This window comes from Martes martes, assembly GCF_963455335.1.
Source record: "Martes martes genome assembly, chromosome: 2".
NCBI lineage: Eukaryota > Metazoa > Chordata > Mammalia > Carnivora > Mustelidae > Martes > Martes martes.
This window is the reverse complement of record NC_137889.1, coordinates 193,310,087-193,334,483: the sequence shown is the minus strand read 5'-3', so window position 1 is coordinate 193,334,483 and position 24,397 is coordinate 193,310,087. Positions and strand designations below refer to the sequence as shown.

Below are 24,397 nucleotides of genomic sequence, written 5' to 3'. Positions count from 1 at the left end.
TGAAAATGCAGTATTAAATCATAACTGCATAACTAATATAACACTGTATGTTAACTAACAGGAATTAAATAAAAACTTAAAAATCTTAACTATATAAAATTAACTGCAGTGCATATACTAGTGTAATAATTTTGTAGCCACCTCCTATTGCTATTGTTGTAAGCTAAAGTGTTGACAGGTATACCCTTAGAACACCATGTGATGCTAATCATCTTAGTGTGAGCAGTTTCTCTCTTTAGTAAATTGTGTATCTCAGTAAAAAGTGATCTCACACAATTTTTCATTGTGTTTAGTGGAATACTGCAGACCTTGAATAACACTATGAGTCCCATACAGGGTATCACTAATGATGCTGGAAGCACTCCCTAGAAGTAGAGAAAAATCATGACAATACAGAAAAAGTTGAGTTACCTGATATGTACCATAGATTGAGGTCTGCAGCTGTGGTTGCCTGCCATTTCAAGATAAATAAATGCAGCATAAGAACCACTGTTAAAAAAGGAAGAAGAGGGAGGGGGAGAAAGAGAGGAAGGGAAGGGAAGCTGAAGCTTATGCTTCATCAACAGGCACAAAAACCTTGCAGTTTTTGCAAAATTCCTTTATATCTTGCATTGAAAATGCAGCTTTTATGTGGGTATGAGAGTTGCTGTAAGAAAAACATGCTGATAGACTCTAATACAATTTGAGAAAAAGCGAAGTCTTATAAGACAACTTAAAGCAAAAAGGTGAAGGAGCTAAAGCTGGAGAATTTAATGCCAGCAAAGGATGGTTTGATAATTTAGAAAGAGACTTGGCTGAAAAATGTCAAAAAGAGGCAGCAGTTGAGTTCCAGATGCCTTTCAGAAAATCATTATGGAGAAAGAATATCTACCTGAACAGATTTTTAATGCAGATGAAAGTATCCTATTCTGGAAAAAAATAATGCCACAAAGAACATTTATTAGTAAGGAAGAGAAGCAAGAGAATTTAAGGCAGGAAGGGATGGGCTAACTCAACTATTTTATGCAAATGCAGTTGGGTTTTTGATTAGTACTGCCCTTACCTATAAAGCTGCTAACCCCACCGCACTACCTTCCCACCCCTGTCCTTGAGCCTTAAAGATAAAAAGTAAACACCAGCCACTAGTCTTTTGATTGTATCACAAGAATGCCTGGACAGTTAAACTCTTTATTCTGAATTGATTCCATCAGAGTTTTGTCTCTGAAGTTATGAAGTACCTTGCCAGTAAGGGACTGTCTTTTAAAATTCTATTGATATTGGACAATGCCATTGGCCACAAAGAACCCTATGAGTTCAATACGAAAGGTATCAAAGTGGTCTGCTTGTCCCCAAATATAACGTCTGTAATTCAGCCTCTAGATTGGGGGTCATACGGACCTTTAAAGCTCATTCATTACACATGGTACTTTATTGAAAGGATTTTTTTTTAAGATTTTATTTATTTATTTGACAGAGAGAGAGAAAGATCACAAGTAGGCAGAGAGGCAGGCAGACAGAGAGGGAGAAGCAGACTCCCTGCCGAGCAGAGAGCCCGATGCGGGGCTCGATCCCAGGACCCTTAGATCATGACCTGAGCTGAAGGCAGAGGCTTAACCCACTGAGCCACCCAGGCACCCCTATTGAAAGGATTATTAATGCCATGGGGTAGAAACCCAATAGAACAATTTGGTAAGGATTACACCATTGAAGATACTGTTATTATAGAAAATGCCAGGAAAGCATTCAGGCCCAGAACAGTAAATTCCTACTAGAGAAAACTGTGTAGATGTTGTGCATGACTTCACAGGATTTACAATAGAGTGAATCAAGGAAATTAGTAAAGAAATTGTAGATATGGTTAAAAAAGGAGGGGGGGCAGGTGACGGGTTTTAAGATACAGATTTTGGAGAAATTCAAGAGTTAATAGACACCATACCAGAAGAATTAACAGAAAATGACTTGATGGAAATTAGTACTTCCAAAACAGTGCCAAACGATGTGGAAGAAGATGTAGAAGAAACACTGCCAGAAAACAAATTGACATTTGACAATCTGGCAGAAGAGTTCTGATTACTCAAGACTGCTTTTGACTTCTTTTATGACACAGACCCTTCTGGGATACCAGCACTGAAACTAAAGCAAATTATAGGAGAAGGATTGGTACCATATAAAAACAGATTTAGAGAAATGAAAAAGCAAAAAACAGACAAATCGTGATGTATTTCCATAAAGCTACACTGAATGTGCTTGTGTCTCCTGCCTACCCTTACCCCTCTACGTTTTCCACCTTTGCTACCCTGAGGCAGCAAGACTACCCCTCTTCTTCCTCCTCCTCCTGTTCAGTGTGAAGACAATGAAAATGAAGACCCTTCTGATCTGTTTCCACTTAATGAGTAGTAAATGATCAAACTGCTGCACGGTTAATAAGCTGATAGTTGTATATGTGTCTTCATATGAAAAACTAATAACTGTACAGAAAGAACTGTATGAGACATTTTTGTATCATCATCAAGTATTCATTGTGTAGAACATCATATGCAAAACTCATGGAAGTGGATAGCCTGTCCTTACAGAGGCCTAAGGTGAATATGTAATACAAAATTAATATGTTATCTTAGTGTTTCTTATCATTGCTTTCAAAGAATTGCATTACTCTACAGTATTACCCCCTCTCTCTCATCATTGAGAAACTGCTTACCAGCTTTCTAATTACAAGTAAGTAGGTTTTTTAGAAAATGTAACGATGTTTCCAGTACTGTCTAGATGTATGGCTATAGTAATATATGCCATAAAAATTTTGTAAGGATTTACTCATTAGTATATAAGCTACACTACCATGAAGCAATTGAATTGTTTATGCTAGGCTACCAAAAGCAATCGTATTACTGCTGCTTTGTTTTTAATATGGATTGTTAAACCTATAAATAAATATGGCTTGTTTTCACATTATCTTTTTATTTTTGATGGCTAGTATTAATAATACATAAAACATCTACAGTGTTTTGTATCATGTAAGACAATAAGACAACATTGATATAGTTACTGACAAGTGGTTCATCTTATAAACAGATGATAATTTACAGTATCAATAAATATAGTACAGTACTGTAAAGGTATTTTCATTATATGATTTTTTAAATAACATTTCCTGTAGCTTACTTCATTGTAAGAATATGGTATATAATACACAGAACATACAAAACATGTTAATTGACTATTTTTGTTACTGGTAAAGCTTCCAGTCAACAATAGGCTATACTAGTTAAGTTTTTGTGAGTCAAAAGGTATGCACAGATTTTTGACTGTGTGGAGGGTTGGTGTCCCTAACCCTAACATTGTTTAAGAATCAGTTGCCTTTCTTTTTTGAGTGAGCTTTGAGAGTTTGTCTCTTTCTGAGAATATGTTTGTGTCTCAGTGGTTGAATTTAGAGGCATAAAATTGTTTTTAGTTTTATGTGAGTACCCTTTTTAATGTCTGTAGAATCTAAAATGACTTCCTTCACTCATTTCTATTACTGATCATTTTTCTTTTCTCCTGATCATTCTGGCTAGAGGTTTATTGATTTTATTTTATTCTCAAAGAACCAGCTTTTAGTTTAATTGATTTTCCATATTATTTTTCTGTTTTGTATCTCTGTGATTTCTGTTCTTTTTGGGATTTTTCTTTGGCTGACTTTGATATTACTTTGCTTTTCTTTTTCTAATTTCTTTTTTAGTTATTTAAATTCCAGTATAATTAACATACAGTGTTATATTAGTTTCAGGCATACAGTACAGTGATTCAGCAATTCTATACATTATTCAGTGCTTATCAGGTTAAGTATACTCTTTAATCACTATCACCTTATTTCATCTATCCTCCCCCACAGACCCTCCCTTTGGTAACCATCAGTTTGTTCTCTATAGTCTATTTCTTTGTCTCTGTTTTTTTTTTTTCCTTAAATTTGTTGTTTCTTAAATTCCACGTGAGTGAGATCATACAGTGTTTGCCTTTCTCTGTCTTACTCTGCTTGACCTTATACTCACTTGCTCCATCCATGTTGTAGGAAATGTCATGATTTCATTCTTTTTTGTGGCTAAATGATATCCCATTTATATATGTACCACATCTTCTTTATCCATTCGTCTATAATTGAACAATTAGGCTACTTCCATAATTTGCCTATAGTAAATAATGCTGCAAGAAACAGAGGTGCATGATGAATGAAGAATTAGTGATGAATTAGTGTTTTGTATTTTTTGGGTAAATAAACAGTAGTTTGATTAGTGGATAGTAGAATAGTTATATTTTTAACTTTCTGAGGAACCTCCATACTGTTTTCCACGGTGGTTGCACCAACTTGCATTCCCACAAACAGTGCATGAGGGTTCCTTTTTCTCCACATCCTCACCAACATCTGTTTCCTGTGTTTTTGATGTTAGCTATTCTGACAGGTGTTAGGTGATATCTCATTGTGGTTGATTTGCACTTCCCTGATGATGAGTGATGTTAAGCATCTTTTCATGTGTCAGCCATGTATATGTTGTCTTTGGAGAAAAGATTGTTCGTGTCCTCTGCCCATTTTTAAATTGGAGTATTTGGGGGTTTTGGGGTGTTGAGTTGTATAAGTTCTTTATATATTTTTTATACTAGCCCTTTATTAGATATGTCATTTACAAATAATTTTGTCCCACTCAGTAGGTTGCTTTTTAGTTTCGTTGACTATTTCCTTCACTGTGCAGAAGCTTTTTATTTTGTTGTAATTCTAATAGTTTATGTTTGCTTTTATATCCCTTGCCTCGGGAGACATATCTGGAAAAATGTTCCTGTGGCCAATGTCAGAGAAGACATTATTGCCTGTACTCTCTTCTAGGATTTTTATGGTTTCAGGTTTCACATTTAGGTCTTTTATCCATTTTGAATTTATTTTTGTGTTTGGTGTAAGAAAGTGGTCCAGTTTCATTCTTTCTCATGTTGCTGTCCAATTTTCCCAACACCATTTGTTGAAGAGACTTTTTTCCACTGGATATTCTTTTCTCCTTTGTTGAAGATTAATTAACCATATAATTATGAGTTCATTTCTGGGCTTTCTATTCTGTTTCTTTGATCTGTGTTTTAATTTTTGTGCCAGTGCCATATAGTTTTGATTACTACAGCTTTTGAATATAACTTGAAGTCTGCAATTGTGACACCTACAGTTTTGTTTTTCTTTTTCAAGATTGCTTTGGCTATTGAGGATCTTTTGTGGTTCCATACAAATTTTAGGATTGCTTGTTGTAGTTCTGTGAGAAATGCTATTGGTATTCTGATAGGGAATCTAAATCTGTAGATCGCTTTGATAGTATAGATATTTTAATAGTATTTGTTCTTTCAGTCCATGAGCATGAAAAGTCTTTAATTTCAATTTATTACATCAGTGTTTTATACTTGTCAGAGTAAAGGTCTTTCACTTCTTTGGTTGAGTTTATTCCTAGATGTTTTATTATTCTTGGTGCAGTTGTAAATGGGATTTTTTTCTTAATTTCTCTTTTTGCTGCTTGATTATTAGTGTATAGAGATGCAGCAATTTCTGTATGTTGATATTGTATCCTGCAACTTTACTGAATTCATATATTCTAGTTTTTTGGTGGAGTCTTTAGTGTTTTCTATATATAGTATCATATCATCTGCAAATAGTGAAAGTTTTACTTCATTACTTCGTACTTCTTTGATTGCTGTGGCTAGTACTTTTAGTACCGTGTTTGAATAAAAGTGGTAATGGACATCTTTGTCTTATTCCTGACCTTAGGGGAAAAGCTCTCAGTTTTTTCCCATCATATATGATGTTCACTGTGGGTTTTTCAGATAAGGTCTCTATTATGTTGAGATATGTTCCCCTCTAAACCTACTTTGTTGAGGGTTTTAATCATGAATCGCTATTATACTTTGTCAGATGCTTTTTCTGCATCTATTGAAATGATCATAATGCTTTTTATCCTTTCTGTTGCTGGTGTGATGTTATTTCTCTATGATCATAATGCTTTTTATCCTTTCTGTTGCTGATGTGATGTTCTTTTTCTAATTTCTTAAGGTGAAAGTTGAGATAATCAATTTTTGAGACCTTTATTCTTTAGTAGTATGTCCATTTCATGCTAAAAATGTCCTTCTAAACACTGCATTATATGTGTCTCACAGATATGTCTTCATTTTCGTTCAGTTCAGAAAACTACGTATATATATATATACACAGTCAGCTGTCATTCTTATCTTTCTTAGGTGAATAATGTGCCCTATTTTCTCTGATTGCTTTTAATACTATTTCTTTATCCTGGTTTAAACAATTATGATATGCCTTGGTATAGTTTCCTTCATATTTCTTATTCTTGGATTTGTTCACATTGTGGTGTGTGAGTTGATTGATTGTGTTCCTGGAAAAATTCTAGCCATTAGACTTTTAAATATATTTTTCTCTCTCTTTTTCTCCAGTCTCTTTCAGGGACTCTAATTGTTGTTTTGCAACTCATTTATGCTCTGGGCTTTTTGGGTTTCTATTCAATCTCTGTTTTTAATTTTGGAAAGCTTCTGTTCCTGTATCTTCAAGTTCACTTCTGCAGAGTTGAGTCTATTAATTCCATCCAGTATTTTTTTTTTCATCTTAGATATTATGGTTTTTATCTTTAGAAGTTTTGCTGCTCATGCTTCCCTCTACTTTCTTGAGCATATGGATTGTATTTATAATTATTTCAACATATTTATCTATAAAGTCTGTCATCTGTGTCATTCCTAAGTCTGTTCTATTGTTAATTTTTCTATTCATTATAAATTGTATTTCTCGGGGCGCCTGGGTGGCTCAGTGGGTTAAAGCCTCTGCCTTCGGCTCAGGTCATGATCTCAGGGTCCTGGGATCAAGCCCTGCGTCAGGCTCTCTGCTCAGTGGGGAGCCTGCTTCCCTTCCTCTCTCTCTCTGCCTGCCTCTCTGCCTACTTGTGATCTCTATCTGACAAATAAAATCTTTAAAAAATAAAAAAAATTTTAAAAAATTGTATTTCTCTACTTTTTTTGAAAACCTTTTTAATATATGTAAGACATTGTGAATTTTTACCTTTTTGGGTATTGCATTATTTTGAATTCCTCTAAATATTCTTAAGCTTTGTTGAGAGACCCAGTTAAATTACTTGAAAACAGTTTAGTTTTTTCAAAGTTTGCTTTTTAAGCTTTGTTAGGCAAGATTAGAGGAGACCTAAGTCTGAGGCTAATTTTTTGCCAACTATTGATATATTGATATATTGATATATCCTTCTGAGTATTCACATTTTCTGCTTGGGTGGAGAGGAACACAAAACTATTTCTGGCCCTATTTAAAAAACCATCATTGTTTCACCAGCCCCTCAGGTTGTTCTTTCCCCAGCTTGATGTTGTTTCTTCATATGCACTTGCTGATCTTACTCAGCTAAAGACTCAAGGAGAACCCTCTACAGATCTCTGGTGCTCTATCTGTGTGCATCTCTCTGCTTTCGAATTTTAGCCTTCTTGAATTCACAGCCCTATCTCTTCAATTCAGGGAGACCACCAAGTTCTATTTGGGTTCTCCTTCCTCCACTGCAGCCTGAAAAGTCAGTTGCTAGTGCATTCATAAAACTCACCTCGTTTGTTTTTCTTCGAGATTACTGTCCTGAGATGAGTGTTCTCCGTGTCTGAAGTCTGTTGTTTATTTATATTGTCCAGTTTCCAATTGTTTAAGGTGGGCAGAGGGTAAATCTGTATTTATTATGTATCTCTTACATGCCATTCTTTTCAATGATTTTCTTTTTCTTGTTATAGAATGCTTTTCCTTTTTTGATTATTTTTTAACTCCTGTTAAGTCTTCAGAGTTTAAGTTGGATGAAACTCTTTTGTGAAGCTTTCCGTGACCTCCACTGATAGAGATACTTACTCCTTCTGTATTTCAGATTCCCTTAGTTTCTGGTACTTTTGTACATAGTACTTGATAAAGAATTATTTGATTATTTATCTTTCTCTCTCCATAATATGTCACAGGCATTCTGCTAAGTATTCCATATATTTTTTCTTACTTAATTTAATCCTCATAGTACCCATCTGAGGTTGTTGTTAAGGTCTCCACACAGTGCCAGGGCCTGGTTTGAGATAGATATTTTAATAAATTTATGAGTACATGACAAAGATAATTGAAATCCATCCAGAAGAAAGTGATTAGTGTGTTGAGAGGGCCTTAAAATGATGTTATGTTTGGCATGTTTAAGGAGCTGGAGATGTTTAGCCTGGAGAAAGAAGACTCTGGAACACGAATACAATCTTCAAATGTTTGGAGGGCTGTCAAATTGAAGAGGGATTAGACAAGTTCCCTATGGTCCCAAGGAGGTAAAATTAGGACTAGTGGGTGAAAACTGTAGGTAGATACCATACTTTCATGAAAGGGAAAATCTTTAATGAATAGGGCTCTCTAAAAGTAGAGTAGATAACTTGGTAATTTCTTTCCACTGAATACTCCACTAATATTTTGAGTATCTGCTTAATAGAGGAAACTGTAATATAACAGTGCTGGACTTGAGGTTACACTCTAGGCTCTTTAAATCCCATCTCTACTACTTACAGCAGTATGAACTTCATAGGATTTAAGTGTCAATTTCAAAGTACCTGACATTGCCTAACACAAAGTAGGTACTTAATTAGTACCCTTCCCCTTGGTGGTCAGACATTGAAAAGGTAGATAATTGAGAGAATTATGTCTGAGAATCTGTCTGAGATTTTATAATTCTTTGGAAAACTTCTGATTCATTTATCTTTGTTTTATCCTTTTGTCTGTAAGTTCTTTGTCATTTATAACCAAATTTGTGTCATGGCTATTCATTATTTACCTAAGTAATCTTCAAAATAATTCATGGGAACTAGTCTGAGATGAAAAACATTTTTTAAACCTAGTTCCTCTGACTCTGAACATAGGGAAAAAAGGACTCAAGTCCTCTGCCAGGTAGAACATAAACATGTTTTTGTTCTTATGTGCCAATTTTTAACAAATTGTTTTTGTGTGTGTTTATAATGTGTCAGGCCCTGTTAATCCACTGAGAATACAATAGTAAATAAAGGAAAGGCCCTGCGTTAAGGAATCTGCAGTCTCCTAGGAAAACTAGACAAGTAGCAAAATACACTGTGATTAATGTTTTAATAGCTTAAATGTAGGATGTTATGAATACCGTAAAAGATGATCCAGCACTGTCTTGAGAAAGTTTAGGTGTCGGGAGACATATCAAGGGAAAAGTAATATATAAGCCAAGACTGGAAGATGAGCAGAAGTTTTTCAGGCAGAAAATATTGAGGGAGAAAAATGTCTCATGGCCAAAGACAACATACCACGTTTGGGGAACTGAAAACCTTTAGTCCACCTAGAACATGGAGTTTGATGGAGGAGTGACAAAAGATGAGACTAGAGAGACAAGCAGAGACTAGCTTATGAACAGCCTTTTGACTAATATTAGAATCTAGACTTTATCATAAGGGAAATAGGAAACCATTGAGGGTTTTTTTTTTTAATTTTTTAAGATTTTATTTATTTATTTGACAGACAGAGATCACAGTAGGCAGAGAGGCAGGCAGAGAGAGAGGGAGGCAGCAGGCTCCCTGCTGAGCAGAGAGCCTGATACGGGGCTCGATCCCAGGACCCTGGGATCCTGACCTGAGCCGAGAGCAGAGGCTTTAACCCACTGAGCCACCCAGGCACCCCACCATTGAAGTTTTTTAAGTAGAAGAATGATTTGACCAGATTTGTATTTCAAAAAGATTATTCATGTTACTAGGAAGTTAATAGGTTGTGTGTAAAACTGAAGAATACAAAATAAAAGTATAAACATTACTGGAAAAAAGGGGGCTAACTTTTTAGAAGACACAACTTAAAGAATTGAGAGTGGTTGCCTTTGATGTATAGAAATCTGGGTAAGGAAGAGTTAGGGAACTGATTTTTTTTTTTAATTATTCCTCCAGTAAACCTTATTGGAATGATTTGACTTTCTTAATCTACATTGTAGCAGAGTGGGTAAGAGTGGATGATCCCAGTGTCTTGCGATGAAGCCCACATCCGGCTCCCTGTGCAGCAGGGAGCCTGTTTCTCCCTCTTCGACTCCTGCTGCTTGTGCTCTCTCTCTCTCTCTCAAATAAATAAATAAAATTTAAAAAAAAAAAAAAAAGTATGGATGCTAAGACCAGACTGCCTGAATTGAGTCTTACTTCCACTATTTATAAATTATTTAATTTCTCTGTGCTCAAGTTTTCCTTTCTGTAATAATGGAAAAATAATAGAACTTGTAAAATTTAGTGAGGATTAAATGAGTTAATACAAGTGAAAACCTAAAACAATGTGGTGCATAATAAATACTCAGTGTTAGCAGTTTTGCTTACATGTCAGCACTGCTGAGTTACTAATATACAAGAATAGACAAATTTACTATATTCCCCATAAAATTACAAGTTTAAAATACACTTCGGATTAACCCAAAAGTTAGAAAAGAATTGTAATTAAAACTGGAAAATAATGAAGTATTATGTGTCAAAACTTGGGATGCTGTTAGACAAATTTATTATATTCCCCATAAAATTACAAGTTTAAAATACACTTCGGATTAACCCAAAAGTTAGAAAAGAATTGTAATTAAAACTGGAAAATAATGAAGTATTATGTGTCAAAACTTGGGATGCTGTTTAAGATCAGTTCAAGTTTTACATGTGTATTTTCAAAAAGAAAACCTGAAAACTAGTAAGTTTTTATTTCAGGAAATTAGGAAAAAATAAAATAGAAGACACCAGCCAAGGGCTAGCCTTGTAAGCAGGCTAATGATCAGATCTACTGTTAACTTTTTCCTGCACGTTAAGGATGTGAAGCTACAGGGACTTTGATACACTGCAGGGGGAGAGTTGTTTGGTACACTTCAGAAAAAGAGTATGGCATTATCTAATAAAGTTATCCCTGCATTTCCTCTCCTAGATATATAATGATATCTGTCTATCTATCTGTATCTCTGTAGAAACGGCTGTGTATGCATGTGTATCACTAGACATATCTTAAGAATGCTGATAGTCTCACTATCAGTAACTGTCCAAAAATACAGAATAGCAGGGGTGCGTGGCTGGCTCAGCCAGGAGAGCATGGGACTCTTTATCTCCGGGTTTTAAGTCTGAAGCCCACATTGGATATAGAGATTACTAAGTAAATAAATAAACTTAAAAAAAAAGTCATTCCACAAAACTATAGAATAGTTAAATTATGTTATTACAGTAGAATAGTACAATACAATAGAATAAAACTGAAAATCAGTAGCCATATGCACTGATAATAAATAAATCTCATAAATACAATATCGTTCAAAAGAGGCATGGCACAGAAGACAGTATTCAAAATGACCCCATTTATATAAAGTTCCAAAACAGGTAATACTTAAGTATATTGCCTAGAATTACACAAATAAGAGTGGCAAGACTGTATCATACACAATTCCATACATATAGTAGATGATCAGCAAGTATTTGATGAATAAGTGGATGGTTTGGCTCTCTGAAACAGAAATGGTAAATACTGATTTAAAAAGAAAAGTCTAAGTTTTATTTTGCAGGAATAAGGAAGGAGGGTTGCCTGGGTGGCTCAGTTGTTTAAGCATCTGCCTTGGACTCAGGTCTGATCCCAGAGCCCACATTGAGCTCCCTGCTCATCGGGGAGCCTGCTTTTCCCTCTGCCACTCCCCCTGCTTGTTTTCTCTCTCTCTTACTGCATCAAATAAATAAATAAAGGAAGGAGTACGGAAGGCAATAACATACAAATGATGTTTATAAAGTTTGTTCTGACTAGACAAGAAAACCGTTTTCAGGCTTTTAAATTGAAGGGAGCAGGATGGGGACTATGTCAAATCTAGAGCATGTAGTTGTCCTTGTCTAAATAGGACAACTCAACTCCATCTGTTTGTTGCTATGAGAGAAGATGAGCCAGATCTTCAGTTTTTTTCAGAATATGTCATATATTTGGCAGTTAATTTAGAAATATTAAATACTGTAATCCAAACCGTGTCTGTGGCAGGATCTAGTTGCTATGCTATTCATTTATAAACATCTTTAAAGGATATGTGGTTTTGGTGAAATAATTTATTGTTTTTTATTGTTTTACCTATATAGTCGACAGAGATACGTTCTTGGAGACACAGCAATGCAGAAGATGGCCAAGTCCCATGTTTTCTTAAGTGGTATGGGCGGTCTTGGTTTGGAAATTGGTAAGTAGTATTTTTACTTACAATTTTATATGACACCTCGAGCAACATAAGTTAAAGAATTTAATTTCTTTCCCTTATATGTATTATTTCCTATAAAGGAAATTAGATCCAAAACCTTGAGAAGATCCAGTTTTGGGACTTTTTCTTTTTGGGTCTGTTTCTTTTTTCTCTCTTTTTTTTTTTTAAGACTTAGTTATTTATTAGAGAGAGTAAGCATGAGCAAGGGGAAGGAGCAGAGGAAGAAGCAGATTCTCCACTGAGTGGGAACCTGACCTGGGGCTCAATCCCAGGACTCTGGGATCATGACTTGAGTCAAAGGCAGACACTTAACCAACTGAGCCACCCAAGTACCCCTTAACAACACTATTTCATAATACTATTTTTTTTAAAAGATTATATTTATTTATTTGACAGACAGATCACAAGTAGGCAGAGAGTTAGGCAGAGAGAGAGGGAGGAGGAAGCAGGCCGCCTGCTGAGCAGAGAGCCTGATGCAGGGCTTGATCCCAGGACCCTGAGATCATGACCCGAGCCGAAGGCAGAGGCTTTTAACACACTGAGCCACCCAGGCGCCCCTCATAATACTATTATATTCTTCCACAAAGAACTGGTAATGACTCTTTTCTTTGTGATGTTAATAGCCATTAATTATCATTTCTGTATCTTTAATTCATTATAATAGAGCACATACACACATATTTATAACAACCTGTCTGAAATAATACAGTAAAACTTTAGTGTATTATATACCTCAGTGTGGTATGATTATAGAAAATTTAACTTTTTCCTTTTTGTTCGTCTGCATTTTCTAAGGAACTAGTATTTTTTAGATAGTAAAAAAGTTAAAATTATCCAAAGATGTGACCAAGCTCCATCCAAATGATCTAATATACATTCCTAATATTAAGCTATTTTTCTTTCTCCTTCATAGCAAAGAATCTTGTTCTTGCCGGAATTAAGGTAAGTGAATAAACGTCCTTGGTTAAAGTAGTTGTTTGTTGTAAACTTTTTTTTTTTTGCTCATCATTAGTGGCAATATTTTTTACACTTTGGCCTAATTATTGCTGCTGCTTCATTTAGTAGAAAAATTGTTTTAATGCTGTATTTTCCTCTTTTTAAAAAAACTATTACAGAAAATTTCAAAATTTTATGAGACTACAATAATCTTAACAAAACCCCATGTACCCATCATGCAGCTTCAGTTACTTGCTCATAGACAAACTTGTTCCGTGTTATCTCTTTCCCATTCCCCACTGTTCCCAAGCCACCAAATTATTTTGATATAAAACTCAGACATCCACATAGGGGAAGGGAAGGAAAAATAAAATAATTTATTATTTTATTGAAAATTGAGGAGGATACAAACCATAAGAGACCCTGAATTCAATGAAAAAGACTGAGGGTTGCAGGAGGGGAGGTGAGAGGGAGGGGATAAATGGGTATCAGCATTAAGGAGGGCACTTGATGTAATGAGCCCTGGGTATTATTTGCAACTGATGAATCACTAAATTCTACCCCTGAAACTATTTTTTAAAAAAAAACCCTCAGACATCCTACTATAGCATCCTTAAATATATTCATATATATCTCTAAATGATAAGGGTGCTTTGTAAAAGCATAACCACAATACCATTTCACACCTAAAAATGTAACCAATTCCTTAATAGCATTGTCTTAGTTAGCTATTGCTGAAAACAAATTACCCCAAAACTTAGCAACTGAACACTTATCAGGGAGCAGCTTCGCTGGTTCGTCTCTTTGGGGATCTCTCATAAGGCTCCAATCACGATATTGGCAGGGCTGCAATCATCTCCAGGTTAGGGAAAGAATCTGCTTCCCAAGCTCCTTCACATAGTGATTGACAAGATTCAGTGGCCGGGTAGTTCCACTTCACATTCTCACTTCAGTTCCTTGCTGGCTCTTGGTTGGAGGTTACTCTCAGTTCTTGAAATGTGACCGGTTCCATAGGACAGCTCACAATGTGGCAGTTTGCTTCATCAGAGTAAGGTAGCAAGAAGACAATAAAGGGAGTGTCCTAGCAAAACAAATCACAGTCTTTTGTAACCTAATTTCAGAGGTGACATTCCATTATCTATGCTTGTTTGCTAAAAGCAATTCACTAGTTTATGAATTATATATTATTATTATATTATATATATATTATATACATAATATATATAATTATATTATTATATTATAAGGAAAGGGAATTACACGAAGACCTGAATAACAGGAATTGGGAGCCATTAAGGCTGTCTTACAGCCTGCCTACCTCAGTCATCAAATATCTAGTTAGAGTTCTAATTTTCCCAGTTGTCTTATGAAAATTTTATTTGTTTTGTTCTAATCAGGATCCAAGTCAAGTCCATGTACTGAACTTGATTTCTTTCAATGTATAGATTGCCCTTCCCTGATTTTTTTCCCTTACAATGTACTTGTAAATGAAACCAGGTCATTTATCACATACACATCTGCCCTTGTATTTCCTGTAAACTGCTAAGTTCTATCCAAAGATTCAAATTCATATTTGATTTTTTTGGCTTTTATTGCTTTACAGATAATTTTATTTTCTCATCAGGAGAAAATCATAATCTGTTGGCCTTATTTTTCTGATTATTACTAGCTATTAATGATCATTGCCTAAATTCATTATTTCATTAGGGCTAATGACATTCTAATTCTGTCATTTCTTTTTGATTTATTAGCTCGAATAATATTTTAGACTATTTTCCATTCATCACATATTTGGTTTCACTAAAGTGTAGTTTGTACATGTTTAAAAGGCAGAATAGGGGCGCCTGGGTGGCTCAGTGGGTTAAGCCTCTGCCTTCGGCTCAGGTCGTGATCTTGGGGTCCTGGGATCGAGCCCTGCATCAGGCTCTCTGCTCTGCGGGGAGCCTGCTTCCTCCTCTCTCTCTGCCTGCCTCTCTGGCTACTTGTGATCTCTCTCCCTCTGTCAAATAAATAGATAAAATCTTTAAAAAAAAAAAAAAAGGGCAGAATAAATACTTGATTTTTTTTTCACCCCTTATTTACCAGGTTTCAAAATCATTCGTTTCCTGTCATCCCTCAACAGTGACTAGTGAACTTGTGTGGCATGTGTGTGTATGTGAACATCATGATAAACATGAATTTAAACATGTATAATTTGTTTTGATCAGTGTAGTTATTATTCTCGTTGATGCTCAGATTGTTTCATCTTGGCTTATTGGGATCTTCATCAAGTTCTGGAGTCCTTTAGATACAACCCTAGTAGCCTTTGTCACTGATGGTAAAGACTTTTCAGTGGACAGAGCTAGAAAAATCATCATGAGTCAACACTGAAATTTCTGAGTTTCAAGTTTAGGATGGTAGCATATCTACCTCTTTAATTTTGTGATTTTGTATTTGTATCTCTTCTCTTACTCTGAGGGTTTGAGTCTTAATGACAGGGACCTAATTATGTATTTGCTTTATCCTATGTTGTATTATACCTATTTATGACATAACTTCAGGATAACAGTTTCGGTATTGTTAATAACAATATAATTATTGAACTCACTTTATGATTTTCTTTTTTATCCTTAGGAAAAATCCCATCCAGATTTGGCAGGCAAATTAACTACTTTTCAGAAAGTAGTAGTAGTGGATTTTTAGGGATCACTTTTTTAAATTTAACTTTTACTGTTATAAGACATACATAATTCAAAGTGGAAATTACAGGGGCACCTGGGTGACTCGGTCGGTTAAATGTCCAACTCTTGATTTTGGCTCAGGTCATGATCTCAGGGTTATGAAATCAAGTCCCACCTTGGGCTCTGTGCTGGACATGGAACCTGCTTAAGATTTTTCTCTCCTTCTCACTTTACGTACCCCCTCCCTGGCCACATGCTCATATTCTCTCTCTCTTAAAAAAAAAAAAAAAAAAAAGACAGTAGAAATTATAAAGCAAGGTTTATTCAGGTTAGTCTACTTTCTCTCTATCTAATTCCCTCCTTCCCTTATTAGGTTGCCCGCCTTTTTTTTTCATGTTTTTAAATATAAGCAAATGCATACATACAAATATGCAAATCTATATGTGCATGTGTATACGTATTTATCCCCACTTGCCTTTCTTAGAGAAAGTGTCATACTTGCTTCCACCTTGCTCCTTATCACTTAACAACATATTCTGGGATTACTCCCTAATGATAAATATATATATTTCATTCTTTTTTTATAGCTGCATGGGTATACATTGTATGGATGTATCATATATTATTACACAGTTCCTTACTGGTGGACATTTTTATTATCATCAGTCTTTTTCTATTACAAATAATGCTACAGTTAATATGCTTGCACGTGTATCTTTTTTGTATCTTTCCCAGTGTGTCTTTGTGATAGATTTTTAAAAGTGGGATTGCTGTATCAAAGAATAAAAGCACACTTTTGCTAGAGATTGCCAAATTATTTCCCATTGAGGTTATGCCATTCTGTATTCCCACCAGTAATATATGAGAATGCCTGATCACCTCATTCGCCAATAGAGTATATTGTCAAACTTTTGGATTTATACATTCTGATGAATGAGAAAAGGTATTTCATTCTTGAGCAGGGTTGAACCTACTTAAATACTTTAAAAGGCCATATGCATTTCTTTTTCAGTATACCCCATGTTCTTATACCTTGTCCCTTTTTCCGTAAGATCTCTAATGTAAGTTAAAAATGTTCTTTCCAATTAGTCAATTGTCTTTCTTACTTTGAACATAGAGCATTTGGAAATGTTTGCTTTTGTGAGTTCTTTTGATTTTTTGTATTTTTATTAATATACCATGCTACTTTCCTAAATTAAAATTCTCTTATGGTTTAAAGTAGTTTTTCCTTTAATCTTCATGGATTTCTAGGTGTATATGGTCATACTCTCTGTGAATGAATTTAATTACTTTGTATTGTCTATTACACAGGATAATTCTGATACAGTATAAATGGTATTGTAGATAGTTGTCTTATTCCTGACTTTAACAGAGATTTTTCTCTTTTTCAAAGGCACTTACCATTCATGATACAGAAAAATGCCAAATGTGGGATTTAGGAACCAACTTCTTTCTCTGTGAAGATGATGTCGTTAATATGAGAAACAGGTGAAGATAGGATATTTTGATGTATTATTGTAGGATTTTTTTTTTTTACTCTTGCAATTACTTAGACTATTTTCTGCGTCCAGAGCACTAGTTCATTCAGAGTTGTTTGACTCATCACCATAAATTCACATCACCATAGAAAAATAAGTGTTAACATATACTTATGTAATTATTTATATTTGTGAAATTTTTAAGATATTTATATTGCTACCTAGAAATGAATTTAAGATTGTTAAGGGTCTTTATTATTAAAAGACTTAATATGGAACCATAGGGGTACACTGAGATTAATATGGTTTACTATGGAATATGACAGTATGCTACATCTCAAGATTGTATAGTTATCTGTAAAAGTCTTATCTTCTTTCTTCGTTTATAGTTTTTTATTTTTTTTTATTTTTTTTTTTTTTTTTTTTTTTTTCGTTTATAGTTTTTTAAATTTCCACTGAAGTTTTCTAACATTCAGATTTCTCTGATGTTGTCGAAGTGTGCAAGTATGAGAGATTGGGTATATTGAAGGAAAGAATAGTAAAAGTCTTCCTTTTTTTTTTTTTTTTTTAGGGCTGAAGCTGTACTTCAACATATTGCAGAACTAAATCCATACGTTCATGTCACATCATCTTCTGTCCCTTTAAATGAAACCACAGATCTCTCCTTCTTAGAAAAATACCAGGTTGGTACTCTGTTTTATATTTATATTTTGTATGTTTTATACCAGATGTTATTGACAGATTATAAGGCAAATTGTTACATGTTATTTTAGTATATAATTAATTAAACCTAGTCTTTTGAACAGAACAGAAAATTTTAAGTTAAAAGACTTCCTTTAGAATAACACTTTTCTAATGCCCCATTTTAGGGAACACCCTGAGAACTACTGACAAAACCGTTACATTTAACTAATGGTTTTGACTAATGACCATATACATGTGGAAACTACAGTAGTGGAAACTACTGTCACAGTAGTTTCTGTAGTACTGTCACAGTAATGTTCATAAAAAACTACCCAACATGTATTTCTAGCAACATGTATTTCTTTCTCCTGCACCTACACGTCAGTTGGAGTTCAGCTGTTCTAGGCTGAACTCAAAATTGCAGAGTCTGTGTTTTATTCTTTATGCCTCTCTTCTAGAACCAAGAGTCCACCAAAGACATGGTGTCATGGCAACAAAAGAAATGTGTAAAGTCAAGTCCAACTATCTAAGCACATTTCAAGCTTCTGTTCATGGTTACTTCCATTAATATTTCATTGGCCAAGGCAAGTCACATGGTCAAGCCCCAAGTCGAGAAGCAGGAAAATAGTACACTGCTCTTCCTAAGGCCATGGACAAAGGATGATATATAATCCTATGGCAGAGGAATAAAAAATGCAGATCAACATTCAGTCTACTTTAGTTCAGATTAACTTTAGTTAACCTTAAATAGTAACAATTCTCCACACCTTAGATGTTTCAAAAGTGACTAGGTTGACCTTGATTTTCTCTGCAATTAAATTATGATATTACCCATTTAGAGAGAAGCACTCTGTTTCACCTTTACTCAGTACTTTTGACACTGTGTGACCATGTGTATGTGGGTTTTTACCCAACCAAGCAGTTCTCCAACTCCCTGGACACCTAGTTCAGTGTCCTACAGTTCAGTTCAGTTTTGACACTATTACCTGGAGAAGATAGCTTCACATCCCATACAATAAGGATTCATTTCCTCAACAGCCCCCTCTTTGCCCCGTTTCTGACATGAATCACAAGTTGAGGTTGTTATCCTGTGCTTCTAAAGACTGGCTATAAATCAGAGATTCCCACACCCCCCTCTCAGGGTCTAATTAATTTGCTAGAGCAGCTCACAGAATGCAGGAAAACAGTTTACTTACCAGATTGGTTTATTTAAAAAGCTGTAACTCGGTAACAGTCAGATGGAAGGGATGCATAGATTAATGTATGGGGAAAGGGGCACACAGCTTTCATGCCCTCTACAAGTATGGCAGCTTCCCAGCACCTCCATGAATCCTGAAAGCTTTCTGAGCCCCTAGTTCAGGGTTTTTTCTGAAGGCTTCATTATGAAAGCACAATTGATTAAATGATTGCTCTTTAGCAGTTAAGTAAATCTCCAGCCCCTGTCTTCTCCATGGAGGCCTGAGACATAGGACTGAAAGTTCTGAATTTTAAATCACAAGGTTCCCCTAACAATCAGCCCCCCAATCCTTAATGACATCCAAATGTCATTTCATTAATCTAAACTCAGGTGTAGCTGAAAGAGGCTTGTTATGAATAACAAAAGATGTTATTTCACCTTTATCACTCTGGAGCTATTTCAGGACTTGGAACAAAACTAAATACTATGACAAAAGTTGCCTCGATAGCTCTTACATAGGAAATTACAAGATTTTTTGGCTCTATGTGCCAGGAACCTTGGATAATGACCAAAAGGTATATTTATTATTATAATATCACACCAATTTTAAAACCAGCATAGGCTTCCATTCTGGACTAGATAACTTGAAATCCATCCTCTACAAAGATGCATAATAGACTTTCTAAGTAAAATTATTTAATAGACTTCCTTTTTTAAAATTTTTTTATTAAAGTATGATTAACATTATATTAGTTTCAGGTATACAGCATAATGATTCAACAATTCTGTGCATTACTTAGTGTTCACCCTGTTAAATGTAGTCACTATCTGTCACCAATGTTATTACAATATTATTAATTATATTCCCAGTGCTGTACTTTTCATCTTTGTGACTTATTTATTTTAGAACTGTAAGTTTGTACCTCATACCTCATCATCCTCCTTTCCTATTTTACTAATCCCCCTACCCATCTCCCTCCAGCAACAACCATTTTGTTCTTTCTGTTTGAAGGCCTGGATTTTTGTTTGTTTCTTTGTTCATTTCTTTTATTTTTTTGGATTCCACCAACAAATGAGATCATAGAGTATTTGTCTTTGACTTATTTCATTTAGCATAATACTGTGCATGCCCATCCATGTTGTTGCAAGTGGCAAGATCTTATTCTTTTTTATGGCTGAATAATATTCCATTTTTTCCTTTTCCTCCAGTTTGCATTCCCACCAACAGTGCAAAAGGGTTCCTTTGTCTCCACATCCATGCCAATACTTGATATTTCTTATCTTTTTGATTCTAGCCATTCTGACAGATGTGACGTTGTACCTCATTATGGTTTTCACTTGCGTTTCTCTGATGATGAGTGACGTCGAGCATCTTTTCATCTGTTGGCCATCTGTATGTCTTTGGAAATATCTGCAAATGATAGGCTGCCTTTTCATTCTGTTGATGGTTTCCTTCACTGTTCAGAAGCTTTGATACAGTCCCAGTAGTTTATTTTTGCTTTTGTTTCCCTTGCCTAAGGTGACATATCTAGAAAAATGTTGCTGTGGCCGATGTCAAAGAAATTACTGCCTCTGTTTTCTTCTGGGAATTTTACGGTTTCGGGTCTCACATTTAGATCTTTATCTATTTTGAGTTCATTTTTGTGTTTGGTATAAGAAAGTGGTCCATTTTGATTCTTTTACATGTAGCTGTCCCAGTTTTCCTAGCACTATTTTGTAAGAAAACTGCCTTTTCCCCACTGTACATTCTTGCCTCCTTTGTTTTAGATTAATTGAACATAAGGGCATGGGTAAGCATGGCTTTATTTCTGGGTTCTTTATTCTGTTGATCTATGTCTCTTTTTGTGCCAGTACCATAGTGTTTTGATTACCTCAGCTTTGTAGTATAACTTGAAATCTGGGATTGTGATACCTCCAGCTTTGTTCTTCTTTCTCAAGATTGCTTGAACTGTTTAGAGTCTTTTGTGGTTCCATAGTATTTTTTAGTACTTTTTGTATTATTTGTTGTAGTTCTGTGAAAAATGCTGCCGGTATTTTGAAAGGGATTGCATTAAATCTATAGATTGCTTTGAATAGTATGGACTTCTTAACAGTATTAATTCTTCTAATCCATGAGCATAGAATATCTTTCCATTTGTTGTATTGTGTCTTTAATTTCTATTATCAGTGTTTCATAGTTTTACCTCCTTAGTTTTATTTTTAGATTTTTTTTTTGGTGCAATTGTAAATGAGATTGTTTTCTTAACTTCTCTTCCTGCTACTTCATATTGTATATAAAAAGATTTCTGTATATTAATTTTGTAAACTGTGATTTTACTGAACTCATGTATCGGTTCTCATAGTTTTTTTGCAGAGTCTTTAGGGTTTTCTATGTATAGTATCATGCCATCTGCAAATAGTGACAGCTTTACCTCTTCTTTACTAGTTTGGTTGCCTTTTATTTCTTTTTCTTGTCTGATCGCTACAGCTCAGACTTCCAGTACTGTGTTTAATAAAAGCAGTAAGAGTGGGCATCCTTAACTTGTTCCTGATCTTAAAAGGACAGCTCTCATTTTTTTACCATTGAGAAGAAAATGTTAGCTGTGGGTTTTTCACATATGGCCTTTATTATGTTTAGGTATGTTCCCTGTAAACCTACTTTGTTGAGAGTTATTATCATTAATGGATGTTGTACTTTGTCCGATGCTTTTCCTGCATCTGTTGAAATTTAAATGATCGTAGGATTTTTATTCCTTCTCTTGTTAATGTCATTTACCATTTTAATCAGTTTATAAATATTGAACTGCCCCTTGCACTCCTAAAATAAATCCTACTAATCTTGGTAGAGAGGGTTGTTTTTTTTTAAAGAGTTTTTTAATGTATTGTTGAATTCAGTTTCCTAATATTTTGTTGAGGATTTTTGCATCTCTGTTTATCAGAGATATTAGCCTGTAGTTTTGTTTGTTTGTTTTTGTAGTATCTTTGGTTTAGAATCAGGGCCTCACAGAATGAATTTGAAAGTTTTCCTTCATTTTCTCTCTTTTGGAATAGTTTAAAAAGAATATGTATTAACTTTTCTTTAAAAGTTTGGTGTAATTCACCTGTAAGTCTGTCTGGTCCTGGTCTTTTGTTTTCTGGGAGTTTTTTGATTACTGATTTGATTTTTGATAGACTTCTTTTACATGAGTATCTGAGCCTAAAATAATGTTAGGGATGTGCTCAGAGACCAAACATGTACGTTAGCCAAAGGAAATGAACTACTTATTGGCTGTGGTCACTTTCAGACAGGGGTCGCTGGTTTCAGTAACCACATTTCTTGGGAATTAGTGATAATGCAGAAACAGTAGAAACAAAATAGGTTTACACGAGAGAGAGAAATGGAATTGCAACCTACCCCTCTTCGTAAAGTTAGAACCTAAAAGAGCTATACAAGGAAAGTGTGGATGAGAACAGTTTTTTGCCCATCAGAACAAGAAGATTGCCTGTTTTCTTTTGAGCTCTGGATGAAAAAAATAATGGTCTTCTCTGGGAATTCACAACCATATCCTTGTCCTCATCCGAGTTTGGAGATAAACTTTACAATTCTTTGTAATCTAAAATTTCCCAAGCTGAGAATTAAACATAAGAAGTAAACTGGTGATATCCTGGAATGCCAGAAAGAGACTAAACAAATACAAAGGAATCTACCTTCAACTAAACCATGGTATATTCCAGTATATAAAACTCCTTTAAAGGTGAGTTCAAGATACAAAATAGCAAGACAGGAAATGTAATGCAGTGTGATCAAGAGTCAGTGGATATAACAAATAATAGAATTAACCTCCAGGAATTTCAGATAATAGAATAATTGGATACAGACTAAAAAATACAGGTGTTCAAACTGACTGAATCTTAAAAGAAGGAATTAAATAGACAGTATGGAAATAAAAAACTATTAAAAACAGGCAGATGTGATAAAGAATCAATAGAACTTTTAGAAAGGAAAATATAGTCTTAAAAGTTAAAACTCACTAGGTAGATTAAGCAGTGGGTAGGTACAATTGGAGTAAGAATTAGTGAATTGAAAGAGCTAAAGAGATTATTGAGACTATAGCCCATAGAAATTAGAGTTAAGTGTAAAAGAGAAATTAAAAGAAATGAGAGCATGGGCCGCCTGGGTTGCTCAGTCAGTTTAAATGTCCAACTCTTGATTTTGTCTCAGGTCATGATCCCAGTGTCCTGGGATCAGTCCCTCCCTCCCCCCCAAAAAAATCTGGCTCTCTGCTCAGCAGGGAGTCCACCTCCCTTCTCCCTCTGCTCCTCCCCCCTGGTCATGCACACTCTCTCCCTCTCTCTCTCTATCTCTCTCTCAAATAAGATCTTTAGAAGAGAGAGAGCTTGAATGAAAAGGTTCAGTTCATCAGATTAGATTTCTGGAAGGAGAGTATTAGGAAAGAGCAATATTCAAAAAAATTATGGCTGAGCATTTTCCAGCATTGATGAAACACAAATTAGATTCAGTGAATGATAAGTCTCAGGTTTTATTCTGTTTACAAACTTAGTAAATTAACCTGTTAATATTACTGGTTGCTGGCAGAAAACATGAGATTCCTGGGTCAGAGACTAAGGACTTTATTACTCAGAGCATGGTAAGAAGTATGAGTGTCATGAGATAACTGAGTGGTTCAGTCAGTTAAGTATCTTATTTGATTTCAGCTCAGGTCTTTATCTCAGGGTCATGAGTTCAGGCCCCATCTTAGGCTCCACACTGCATGTTGGAGCCTACTTAAAAAAAAGTTATATTTGCTTCATTTCCTCTTGTCTTCCCTCCAACCCCACTAGTGTAGTGCCGAGGACTCGGTGGATATCTGCTCATGTGATGGGTCCCTTTTGAAAAGAGGAGCACTGAGCTTGGGAAACCTGCTGTTTTATAGCAAGCAACAAACATGCTTTCCCTCTTTGTTCCAGAGGGTATCAAACCTCATTCCTAAGCTTTCACAAAGCAAATATAATCCTGAGAAATGGCCCAGGAATGGTCGAGAGCCTTGGATTCATGGCAGACCCAATTAAGACATGTACAAAAAGTAAGAGACCCATCGAGGAGAGGAAGCACACCATATTCTGAGCTAGATAAATAAGAATAAATTCACACCTGGATATTTATAGTGAAAATGAGTTATACAATTAATTCATGGGAATGAGCAGCAAGAAAAAGTCTGGAATGAGAGTCTAGTTCTGCTTTTGCCACTTGATAGATGAATAACCTTAGGAAAATTTTTGACC

The 24,397-nt window shown here is 35.1% G+C and overlaps 1 protein-coding gene across 1 annotated transcript in view; it reads left to right on the top strand.

Moving 5' to 3' along the window:
* Positions 1–24,397, top strand: part of UBA6 (ubiquitin like modifier activating enzyme 6) — an 82,293-nt gene that overhangs the window by 9,775 nt on the left and 48,121 nt on the right. Inside the window, exons 3-6 of the mRNA XM_080796772.1 lie at positions 12,109–12,203; positions 13,135–13,163; positions 17,211–17,305; positions 17,867–17,978. Coding sequence (XP_080652898.1) covers positions 12,109–12,203; positions 13,135–13,163; positions 17,211–17,305; positions 17,867–17,978 — 331 coding nt within the window. The remainder of the gene's footprint in view (positions 1–12,108; positions 12,204–13,134; positions 13,164–17,210; positions 17,306–17,866; positions 17,979–24,397) is intronic.